Source organism: Photinus pyralis, unplaced genomic scaffold, assembly GCF_008802855.1.
Source record: "Photinus pyralis isolate 1611_PpyrPB1 unplaced genomic scaffold, Ppyr1.3 Ppyr1.4_LG1, whole genome shotgun sequence".
NCBI lineage: Eukaryota > Metazoa > Arthropoda > Insecta > Coleoptera > Lampyridae > Photinus > Photinus pyralis.
The window spans coordinates 65,891,861-65,904,563 of record NW_022170249.1 but is presented as its reverse complement, the minus strand read 5'-3'; the positions used below and the strand labels follow the sequence as shown (position 1 = coordinate 65,904,563).

The 12,703-nt window shown below is 37.6% G+C and overlaps 1 protein-coding gene and 1 long non-coding RNA gene across 2 annotated transcripts; one reads left to right on the top strand and one right to left on the bottom strand.

The window, feature by feature from the left end:
* Nucleotides 1–2,088: 2,088 nt before the first annotated feature.
* On the top strand, nucleotides 2,089–3,174 carry LOC116158736. Its single transcript, XR_004142803.1, has 3 exons — nucleotides 2,089–2,796; nucleotides 2,849–2,988; nucleotides 3,045–3,174. It is a non-coding gene; the product is annotated as an uncharacterized LOC116158736 (long non-coding RNA).
* Nucleotides 3,146–4,356, bottom strand: LOC116158735 (cuticle protein 1). Its single transcript, XM_031471567.1, has 3 exons — nucleotides 3,908–4,356; nucleotides 3,524–3,857; nucleotides 3,146–3,474 (listed from the first exon to the last, which is right to left on the bottom strand). The coding sequence occupies exons 1-3, from the start codon at nucleotides 3,920–3,922 to the stop codon at nucleotides 3,335–3,337; spliced, it is 489 nt and encodes a 162-aa protein (XP_031327427.1). The 5' UTR covers nucleotides 3,923–4,356; the 3' UTR covers nucleotides 3,146–3,334.
* Between the last annotated feature and the right edge of the window lie 8,347 nt (nucleotides 4,357–12,703).

Here is a 12,703-nt window from a genome sequence, read left to right as displayed (position 1 = left end):
CAATATAACAAAGGTTTGAAAAAATTCAAACTGCAGGTCTTAGTTGTACGAAAAAAATGGGAAAATTGGGTGGATACACTTTTTGTGTATTTATAAAAATGCTCAAAAGATTCCCCGAGACTAAATTTCCCTTTACCATCTAATTTTTGTGGCATTCAGAATTGATTTTTAAACGATTTTCTCGGCCCGATAAATACTGATGATACTAATTTGAAGAAAAAGTTTTTAACACACCAATGTACAGTGTGTCCCATTTTGGTTGAGACTGCAGTGTATTTCTGCAGCTGTTTTTAAAGATTAAAGACCTTGTGCTACTTTTGTGGAATTTTAAATACCACCAACAGAATCAATCTAGCTAGATGTTGTTGAGATACAGGGTGAAAGTTTGACTTTTTTGGATGCTATCTTACTACCCGTGTGAGATAGAAAAGAGGTAAAAAATGCTTATTTTTATGTAGAATCCAATGGCGTAGTCAAAACAATTTTTTTGGGCCACCTTTTCTGAAATTTGACCTAATGTTGGTATTGTTTAAATGCGACACCCTGTATATTTTAAGGTGTTTTTTGCATTATCTTTGCTGATTACACTGATTTATCACAACCTATATTTCTTTAGTCGTGAATCAAAAATATAAACATTGTTACGGTTTTTAAATAGTAGGCCATAATGGATCATTGGGGATATTGTTTTGTTATTTATCCATGGTAAGTAATAAGGCAGTTGTGGCGACATGGAAATTTAAATAGAGAGCGCTGAAAAGGAGACCATGGCAACGGAAAACAAGAAGTTTGGGAATACTTTTTGATGGATAAAACATGCTTTATGTTATTGTAAATAATCTTGTTCAGTATATATTTTATATAGGTACGTTTACCCATAGGTACAGCCAATACCATTCAATAAACATGCTCATAGTAGAAATATATAATTTCATTTGAAAATGTGAAAAATATGACAAGTATATACAGAGTGTTGCAGTTAAAAAAACGAAACTTTGGATCAAATCTAAGAAACGCTGGTCCAAATTTTTTTTTATTGCACTACTGGAGTCCGCGTAAAAATATTTAAAATAGTCATTTATAGCCTTTTTCTTGCTTGTGGGTAGATAAGATATGATAACATTTCAAAAAGTCAAACTTTTCATTTTCACCCTATATCTATATAGCTCCTGATATAGCTAGACTGATTCTGTTTGTGATATTGCAAGTTTCACAAAAAAGTGACAAAGCGTCGCACGGAGATACACTGCAGTCGCAACCAAAATAGGACACATGGTACAGTATATCCTTAAGCACATATTAACTACCTCTCCAAAATATTGAAAGACTTTAAAACCATATTTGGCATCAATTTGGGGAACGCAGTTGATCTTGTACCTCATGCTTTTTAGATAAGAATAATTCAGTATAGGTCGCTTCCCATTATATTAAGTATATTAATTATTATTAATGAATTAATTCCTCGTCAAGCAAAGTTTATGTTGAGCTCCTATAAAATTCTTCTCAAGTTCTCCCAAAGTCTTTCTAAATTTTCTCTCAAATTCTCTTCACGTTCTCAGGATTTCTTCTTGAGTATCTCTTTTTATTAAATTCTTTTCCTACTATTATTGTCTCATGCTCCTCGACTGGTGTGAAACGAGCGGCCGAAATTTCCAAACATACCCGAAGCGAAAATAGACCATGCCACTTAATTTTGTTTGCTTTTATTAATTTTGCTCTAAATACTAAAACAATTCTATTTACAATTAAATAGAAAACCCTCTCATCAAGCAGAAATACGAGTCAATAAGGGTTGAAGAAGCCACCCTCTCATCATATCTCCAAAACGGCACATACTATCACGATCAAATTTTCGTAGATGGCTAACGATAGTTTGAGAATAAATAATCAATAAAAATACCCAGGTGTACTGCCGTCCAAGGGGTTGAAATAAGGGTATCATAGTCAGCCGCCGTGCCGGTAACAGCGAAAGCTTTATGTATACATATACGAAATACCTACCGCCTTCAATGTAATAACTTTTGATTCTCACTATTTTTTGTGTTGGGGGGGGGGGGGGCCAGAGCTATAAGCGACCGAAGGCAACTAGAATGAAATATATTGAAAGCTGTAGGAGTAGTTAACGCCTCGGACGAACGGACGGTGAAAGTGGTCATAATAGTAATGGGAACTGTTATTTGAAACTTTTTAAAAATTTTTCACTTTTTCAATTATATACGAAACGATTTGTTTTTCAAAATATCGCAGCGGAATATCTGTCAGCCTCAAAAACTTCTCAACTTTGCACATTTAACCGTAAGGATAATAATAATAAATATAGTTTCAATTTAAGACACCCTGTAGACAATAACGAGCGGCAAGGTCACTTCCGGTTGACGAGTATGGACCAAAATGTAATCACTTAGTCCCTTCACCATTTTCTACCTTTGTACTGAAAACAGCATTGGAAAATTTGACCGTTCGTGGGTTACCATTGTGTACATAGACGGACGGACGGAAAGTCCAAAATCATAAAAGATAAAAGAGCTCGATAATACTGCAGTATGAGTTAGCTTCCGCTATATAATAGGAAGTGGAATACTTACCATTTTGGCTGAAAGGGGCTCATTGACCGGTAAAAATGTAAGTATTTGCTTCGAAACCGAATTGCGTTCGCTTATACGCGTTAATTTTTGAAAGTGTCTGAGTACCTATTTAGAAGTCGCGAGGAAATGTGATGAAATCAAGGGAACTTTCACGGAAGTATAACTGTGAAGAAATCAGAGGAACTTCAAGAAGAATCAGAGAAATTCCGACGTTAGTGTATCTTTTTTAAAAATAATTGTGTTATTTCTGTTTTACATTGTAGGTATAATTGTTGGCCAAACTACAGAAAATTGTTAATAGTTTGTAGGGTTGCCCTTGTAAGTCATTTGCTTCAATATAGTTCGAGAAGTCACAACAAAAAAAAGAAAATCGGAGCATCTGTTCAGGCTCATAGGGTAAGAGGTGAGATTAAATTTCATTCAAATTTAGGGCAAATTGAATAAAACAGTTAAAATTAGGGCACGCGCCGAGTAGATTTACATCTATTTTTTTTCCTTCATGGAGATGAGCTGCTATTTTGAGTTTGTACCCAGATCCGCACACTTGAAGCAACAGCAAATAAGAATAAATTATAGACTTTATTTCAAAGCAATGTCGGTAATGTATTTACAAATTGGTTTATTTAAATTTTAAATAATTTTTTACATATTGGAACATATAGTACACAGCTTAAGAATTGTACATCACATATTCACAGGAGGCAACAACAACAGTTTGTCAGCTGGCTGTTTCATGTCAATTTGGACTATTAGTGGCAGTATGGGTAGTTCGGACAACTGTGCGCGCTTACACCAGCTGGAAGGGTGGCGGCGGGTGCGGCATAGTGGGCCGGTGCGGCATAGTGGGCTGGTGCGGGTGCCGGGTTGTATGCTGGAGCAGTGTTGTAGCCTGTAAAATCTGTTTAGTCAGGTTGTAACGAAGGGTTTCAGGTGGTTACCTTGGCTAACATCGCCGAAAGCGCCAGATTCTGCCAAACCTTCTCCGTGGTAATCGCCGTCACCGGTGTACACTCCACTGTTCAAAGCGTTTTGGTCGTAGCCGCCGTGGTAAGCGGGTGCTGCGTTGTATTGTCCATAGTGGGGTTGTGGTGCGTAGGCGGCTGGTGGAGCTGGGGCGTTGGGGTTAGCGGCGACCGATGGGTTTGAGCAATGAGGGTAGTTGGGGCAGGCGTGCGGGCTAATTCCAGCCGGGTACAGGGAAGCGGGGACTCCTCCAGCCAGGGGACCGTTGTAGACTGCCAAAGCGGCAGCTACGAAGCAGGAGAACAATGCCTAAAGAAGCAAAATTAATCCCGAGCAAATGATCCCCAAAATGCACTTACCAGTTTTACAAACATGTTGTGTTAGGTGTACAATCTTACAATAACAATAGATATAAAATAATTCTTTATATACCTACACCACACCCCGTTTCAATAGCGATATAAATTTTTACATTGAACCCACACTTAAAGGAAAACAACTTTTGAGGTATTTCATTAAAACGGTGCATTGTCTGTATAGGCAAGTGCTAAATTTAATTCCGATTGATTTACTTTCTGTCACATTGATCTCAAGGTTTCCACTTCATTGCCATGGCAAATATTCGTTTTGTGTGAAAATGGGTTGTACATGATAAAAAGTGAAAATGAAATACCTGTGTTAGGTGAGGCTATCCTTCCTCTTGTGTTTAATAATACTATGACCTTACTCAATTATTCTAATTCATTTCATATACCATTTTTTTATGAAAATGGTAGCTATGCTACACTACTATTTTGCACTTTTGATTGTATTAAATTAGCTACTGAAATCATGCAACGAATTTGCATTATCGCTTCCTACTTCTGTAACTGATCGAACACTTCAGTGCCTGATGTGCATAGGTTTTGCGTTGGTCAGCTTCCCATGACTGTTTAGACATTTACTTCTGTGCGAACTAAGAGGCAAAGAGGAAATATGCAATTTGAGAAATAATTCCCATAACGATCAGGTAAAATGAATTTGTTATGCAGAAATATCCTTGATTGCGATGGCGTTACACCTTAAGTATGTAGTAATATAATTATGATGAAAGGATTGAGCCTAAACCACTAAATTTGAAATGACCCCGTCATTTCACTTTGTGCAAAAAACCGATACTTGGGTAGGTATCCAACTTGCCATGAAATCTTTAAGTGCTGTCACGTCATGGCGAATTTTATTTTATGGGGCGTAGAAGTCCACCCTTGGGTTACCTTTTACGTTATGTGTCGTAGGTATCCGGGTTAACGTCTACACGCTGCAGCCTATAATAGGGTCAATTGTATGTAAGTTTCTTTTTTTTTGCAAAATAATCGATTTCTTTTTTGTGTTTGCTCAACTATGAATTCCGCCTTTATATAATAATCTTAAGTTATATGGAGCAATCACATTCTGCGCGCACGTGTAATTGTGCAGCACGATTGAAATATCAAGGTTGGACAGTAAAGGCCACGATTGAACTTCTTATTTAAACTGTAACACATATATTTTCTTCCGATAGCGGTCACTGTTTTAAATAACTGTGCATTCGTCTTGGTCTTCCACTACAGTAGCTGCATATTGCGTGTCTGACTGTATAGAAAGTATGGCAGAGAACATTGGCTAACATGGTCACGAATTTTGTAGCCGGTATCTAATTAAATATATTTTAATTAAGACAATTGGAAGATGACTGATGAGCCATTATTAATAAAAGTAACAAGTTCTTTTTTAAAATTCGCCTTTCAGGGTTTGGACTAAAAAGCCCTGCTTAATTTGAATCAATCTCCCTGTCTGTTTTATTTCCCTATAGGTACTCAAAATTCAAGATGGTAGATACAGTTTAGAAATAGGTATAGTCAGGGAGACATTTCTGAAAAGTGCATGTCTAACGGCGTTTTGTGCTACAAACTGGCAACGGGCAGTGCTAGACGAATTGGCCCCGGCTGAAAACGATGCGCCCTGTTGCCAGACCCGATTTTAGCATTTAAGCCTTAAATCCAAGATCGCGGCCGAAATTACCTTTTTTCGGTTATTTCGAGCCCACAAGGCAAGCCACTGAACGTTTTGTGGTAGTTTAAGGGTAGAATATCATCTAGTACACACGTCAACGTCGTTTAGGCACACTTTCGTATTCATATTAGGGGCCTAAATGCCAAAACTCCGTTTAAAAACATCAAAAATGCAAAAATTCGTCATTTTTTTCTGACCGGTTATCGGCGTCCAATATGCATTCATATGGTAAAGTTAACATTTAAGTATGTGGGGACCTCCAGCAGCGCCATATGCCTGGGACCTAAATATCAAGATGGCGTCTGGAAAGTCCAAGAAACAGTGAAAAAGTCGTTCTTTTTGCCGTATTTTTACTACACTGGTCACACATTCCTCATTTCGATGGCCTGGAGCAATAATATCCCAATTGCGAGTATCATTCTGGATGTTAAACAACTGAAGGGCTTAACTGCAGAAGTGGGGAAACTTTAACTATGGAACCAAGAGGCAGAAGTTGGTTTGGCGGCGTAATTTGAGGGCAAATATATTAAAACATGCTTCCCAAGTTTTCTTTGATTTTTTTAAATTAAAACGTAACACATGGCAGTCGAAACTGTTTAGAATATTGAGCACTATGAAGAAGGTATTATGCAAGAATAAGAACGTTACAGAGTTAAACGTTGTCTCTTGAAGCACTCACGTTTTCTCTCTGGATTGTTTTTGGCATATTACACATAGACTAGGCACTGTTAAAATCACCACCAGAGGATGATTCGTGCTGCATGGCCTAGGGAAAACTGAAACAGTCAAATGGAAGTCACCACCGCGAAAGAAGACATGGGCACCATTCTACGATCAATAGAGAGATGTGACCTAACATTTGAATAGAGCATCTTCATGCGTTAGAATGTAATGTGATATCATGTTAGATTAGTATGAACGAGCTTGATGTTAATGTAAATGTTAGAAATTCCAGGTTAAATCCCAAAAAGACACAAAACCTTCCCCATACTATTTTAATCTCGATTTTAATAGACAAATTGTAAAAGCCGCGACTAGTTTCGACCAACGGTCATCTTATGGCTTAAGGAAATTACAGAATAAAACTTGTTAAAATATTTTAGAAGTACACAACAGAGTTGGACTGGGTCAAGCATAGAGTGACCCACATAGACAATGGATCGTTAGGTTAGGTTAGCTGTATTATAGTGACCCAGTTAGTTTACTGACCCGGTGACCCAGTTTGACCCGGTGACCCAGCTTGACCCAGTGACCCAGCTTGACCCGGTGACCCAGCTTGACCCAATGACCCAGCTTTACTCAGTGACCCGTCTTCACCCGGTGGCCCAGTAATTAAATTATTGTTAGGTATCATCCAAAACAATTTCAAGTAACTTTTAATTTAAAAAAAAACTTCCTCAATAATATTCGGCAACAAGCACGTAGCCCAATTTCATTCAAGAGAACTAATACCTAAACAAATCAAATGCATTTGTTTATAGTTTGTAGTCAAGTAGTCAATGAAAGTATTTCTAAATACTTCTCTAGAAAAGATTTATTTGGATTAAGCTAACTAGTAGAAAAAAATTAAATGTGACTGAACACCTGTAAGCAAACTGGTAAGTCCTGAAGCAAAGAAATAACATTATTCTAATACAATTCGGAACATGGAAAGTTTTTTACGGCAGTATTAAAGCAAACATCACAGAAATGGCAGTTGTCAAGCAATCGAGTATTATTTTCAACAAACCAGCATTTCATTTATTTCTTAATCTGTACACTTGAACCGAGGGCACTGACTTAACTGCGTTATTCGATCAAACTAGGTGACTGGGTCGAATTGGGTCCCCGGGTGAAATTGGGTCGCTGGGCCAAACTGGGTCACTGGGTCAAGTTGGGTAACTGGGTCTAACTGAAAAGAGTATGACGTGACCCAGTGACCCAGTTTAATTTAGTGACCCAGTCCAACTCTGGCTGCACAATGCAACATTTGAAAGGCAGCATGGGGAAAAAACGATGACAATTAAACAATAACATTAAAAAATATCTTCATTGAATGTAATCTTAGTTACATGATGTAAAATTAATTGACTTTTAATATTAAATGAAATATCGGGCGTAGGTGGAAGACGCCATCGAAGCGAAACAGACGAACTTCAGGAGCGGCGCCGACGAAAACACACAACAACACGCGAGATGCATTGATAGTTTCGCGAATCCCTTCGGTTGGAGATGATAATTCCACCCCCCTCTCGTGGGGGTGTATTACGTCCGGGGTGGCAGTCGCAATTACTCATAATAATCTTCCAGAACATCAAAATGAACAGCGAACGTAAAGAGTGGCTAGTGTAGTAAAACTACGGCAAAAAGAACGACTTTTTCACTGTTTTTGGACTTTCCAGAAGCCACCTTGATATTTAGGCCCCAGGCATATGGCGCTGCTGGAGGTTCCCACATATTTAAATGTTAACTTGACCATAGGAATGCATATTGGACGCCGACAACCGGTCAGAAAAAAAAATGATGAATTTTTGCATTATTGACGTTTTAAAGCGGAATTTAGGCATTTAGGCCCTTAATATGAATACGAAAGTGTGCCTAAACGGTGTCGTCGTGTGTACTAGATGTTATTCTACCCTTAAACTACCCAAAACGTTGAGTGGCTGCCTTGTGGGCTCGAAATAACCGAAAAAACGTCAATTTTCGCTGCCATCTTGGATTTAAGGGCTTAAATGTCAAAATCGGGTCTGGCAACAGGGCGCATCGTTTTCAGCGGGGGCAAATTAGTCTAGAACCGCCTGTTGCCAGTTTGTAGCACAAAACGCCGTTAGACATGATTTAGAGAGCCTTTTTCAGAAATGTCTCCCTGACTAGTACGGACAGACAGGGCCCAAGGGTGTCGTTCCCTAATATGACTGTGATAAATAGAAATCGCTCAAACTAAGAAGTTAACCGACACATTCAAAATTGCTATGACCACCACCGAACCAAAATTGCAGCCCAGACATAGGGTTCAATCGATGGTGCATGTAACAGCTGAGGTGAGTTGTTAAAACTCCAAGGACTTTGACACTTATTTTACAAATTAAAGTTCCATTAGAAGAGAAGTACTGACGTTTTCATCTCGTATTTTTCATTAGTCCATTATTACGGTATATTTGGAAAAACCGTCCACTTTAGACTTTCTTTACACAGCAGTAGGTACATGATATCCATCAACTTAGCGAGACAACTTCAAAAAAATAGGTGGGGACTATACTAACATTTTACCGCTTTTCTTGCCGTTAATTAGTTGTGGAAATAAACATTTTGCCGTTTTTTTACTTTTCTCAAAAACGGATGTCTCGCATTTGGCCCGCAACAAAACCTAGTTAATAAATTGGTCAAAATTAATATCAACACAGCGGAACATTGACTTTTTCCTGTGCATCATAATCGTATTATTTTCTCGAAATTGAAATCGGTTTGCTTGGAAGCGATCTGTTTTCATATCTCTAAATTCTAAATTGTAGATCCAAGCGAAAGTTCAAAATATTCCCCCATCTACCGTAATATTAGCAGTTTAACTAATATGGAAGTGTATATGACGTTTAAGCTCCCAATAAATAAAGTGCGATTAGTCAGTCAACTAAGAATTTCAGGCCTAAAAGAAATTCGGTTCTATATAAATAGATGTTCGTATGTGATTAATACTGAGTGCTTGTGTACCGTGTGCAATCTGAAAGAAAACGAAACACTTGAACATTTCCTGCTGACGTGCCCCATATACACCGTGTTGCGCACCCAGTATCTACATAGACTTGAACCTCCGCTTACCGTTGAATCTGTTCTCACAGTAAACAATGCACAGCAACTGAGTGATCTCTATTATTATATTTTTGGCGCCCTTAAAATAAGAGCTTTTATTTTTAACGAATGACTTTCCTTTTTTTTCTGTGAAGTAAGAAGAAGAAGAAAATTGTTTTATTTGCATTTGTAATTTTTTGTTAAGAAACCACAATTTGTAAAAGTATTTACTTAAACAAATAAACATTATTATTATTATTATTATTATTAGAGAAGGTCGGAGACGAAATACAAGAGGGAATGAGGGAATTTACCCGAAAAAACACTACAACGGGTGGATAAGGCTCAATGGCTGGTAACTAAGTATTCAAACACACTATAACTTCACAACTTATGGTGGACGAAATTCAGAAGATGATTGCAAAGGTTGGCAAAGAAGAGACTTAAACCCACTAAGGCCATGAGCGGTCCTACATGCCAGAAGTGCAAGGTCAAAAATACTGGCGGGACATCCTGTATATGATATTATTGATATTATTTCAATTTATGAAGTAAATCTGGGGCGTATTTACGAAATAATAACAGAGTTGGTTTGTTTCATTTGAATTTGTATTCAGTGTTTGTTTTTCCTTTAAGATTCGTTTTTAAATGCGTAATTCTTGTTTAAATATTATCGCTTTGTCATTATTCAATTTAGATAAGGTGTTAGAAGTAAGAGTCATCTGGTCAAATTTGCGCGTTTTATAAACGGTTACATCTGGTCGTTTTCGATAAGAAGTTTTATTGTTAGACGAAACCTAATTAGCGTAGGTGTTCTGGTGCTGATAACGAAGACGCAGGTGTTTCGAAGAATTACGCATTTCACGTTGGAGAACTGGGGACGTTTGCCGCGTTCCATCGTGATTAGCGATTTATTTGAAAATGCTTAAAGGGTTTATCTTATGGGGGAAGTTGTGTTTCTTTAAATACTGAAGACTAAAAAAACCGACACTGCCAGCTTCGTGACGGTTTAAGAGCGTTTACATTTGTCTACGCTAAATTCTCGGGCAGTCAGCCCTGTTTGTCTTATTGAACACGCAGTTCGTCATTTTTTATAATAAATTTGTGCAGAAACCAGTTAACCAAAGCGGTGTAAAAAGTATAACGCGTGTTCGATTACGGAAAAGTTTTGTCAAGTTGAAAAAGCAAGCAGTTAGGGGGGATTTTGGTCCGGGGTTATATAAATTTTATTTTCAAAACTAATTAACGGCAAAAAAGCAGCAAATTAAGCACCACTTACTTTTCCAATATAATTTTTTTTTCTAATGGAGTTCAACTTAGCGAGAAATCCGTTTTCGAGAAAAGTTTGAGAGCGGCAAGATTTTTATTTTAACAACTAATTAACGGCAAAAAAGCGGTATAGTCACCACCTATTTTTTTGAAAATGTATCGCTAAGGCTAAGTTGATGGACAACATACACGAAAACACTATTTGAGGAAAAATGCCTACAAAAGCGTTCGTTTCCTGCAGGGATGTATCTAAATATACCTACTTAAAATTTGCAGCCCCCAACCCGGGGTCCGGGGGTCCCTCCTCGGAAATTTTACAAAATTAAGGTGAAGGTTTAAACCTTTTTGATTCGAGAATTTCGCTTCTTTAAAAAAAAGTAAACTGTTGTGGTGGAATTTTATATTGCTTTTATTCCGTTTACTAACGTTTCCCCTACGTCTCGGGCGATAACCGCCTTCTTTTCCGGGGAGGATCTGTCGAGAGGAAGCCGAAAGGGCTGCTGTGACGCAAACGGATAACCTGCTTCGTGGTCGATGGAGGCGCCTGTTGATTCATTACCGTCATAAATGTGTCGGGAGTGCCGGTTCAAAGGGTACCGAGAGCTGATGTGGCCTCTTTGGTAAGGTAGACTTTCACAGCTCTACTCAGCTTCTTGATTGTTTCGACGCTGCTTATATTTCCATCAGTGGCTTAAAAGTTCTTATATTCAACAATGCTGTCTAGGAATTAATTATAACTATAAAATGGTTTATCTTTTTAGTAAAAAATCTTTTATTGTATTGGAAAATTTCTTATATAGCAGTAGTCTAATTTCCAAAGGAAGTGCAATTTTATTCCAGAGAATTGAACACTTTCTTCTGATTTGGACGTTTTGGTTAGTTGAATGCGCAGTATCCTAACATTTTTTTTGACGTGTGTCGTGATCATGCAGACTATTATGGACCACCCTATATATTTTGGAGTTTTTGAAAAGAGCGAAATGGTTATTAAAACAATTGCCGTGTTTCCCACAATTAAATAACTAAAAGATGATGATGTATAGGAATTTTTTTTGTTTCACGTAAATCATAAACAATAAGTTAGCGCGAATTGATAGACTTGCATAAAAGTGGATAACCTTATGAACAATTAGATCAGCCTCAAACTGAAGATAACGTGGTTCACCTGTATCTAACATTCCTACTTTGTCAGCTTTTACGAAATGTCCTTCTAGGGAAGTATCTGTTATGTTAAATAAGCACCTGATAATTTTTACATATATCCATATTAAATGCCGGTCCTTGACTAGTTTTTATCTGTCTTCGAGATTTTGGTTATGGTAGAAGTAGATCTGGTGAGTATTTGCTGATGTTTTAGCATGGGGCGGTTTGATCACTTACTTCATCACTAAGAAATATAATTTTTTCTGTCAGTTAAACACTTCTAGGTGGCCTAGTGGCAGTTTTAGTACGACGTTAATAAAAAAAAAGTGCCGAAAAAAGATCATGGTCTTTAATAAAAAAAACCTCATCTTTAAAAGATAAGTCATAGTTGCTCGCCCTACCTTTTATGCGAAAGGTACTTTCTCGCAACTTCAAAGTGATAGGTACCTCCCAAAAAACCTGATATGGTAATTTTCAAAACCAAAAAAGTTGTTATAATTTCTTCATGCGCCTCCAAATTAAGAGAGCGAGCCATAGAAACAAATGCTTGCATATTTTTCAAACTCGTCCAAGGAATTTTTCATTAATTCGATTCTTGGCAACCATAAGTCCATTATAGAAGAAATCTTACTCCAAGATGGAAGTGCAAATAAATCTCCGTTCCTTATGATACCCCTACTAATTAAATAATTTTTTCCTAGTGCCTCCCTGTATTCCTACACCACCCTTTCACGCCCTTTTCGTGACATATCCGGTTTTCTTCGCGTCTCTTTCTTCTCATAGTTTCACTTCATTCTTCCTCCCTCGAACTTTCTTTTTCTTTTCATTTCATGACTTCATAAACCCCGTACTGTCTTTTTTTCCTTTCGACTCCTTCGACCCCCTTCACTTTTTCTTCACTTCTCCATGCCTTTTCACTGCACCTCTACGTTTAGTTTTTTCAAGAC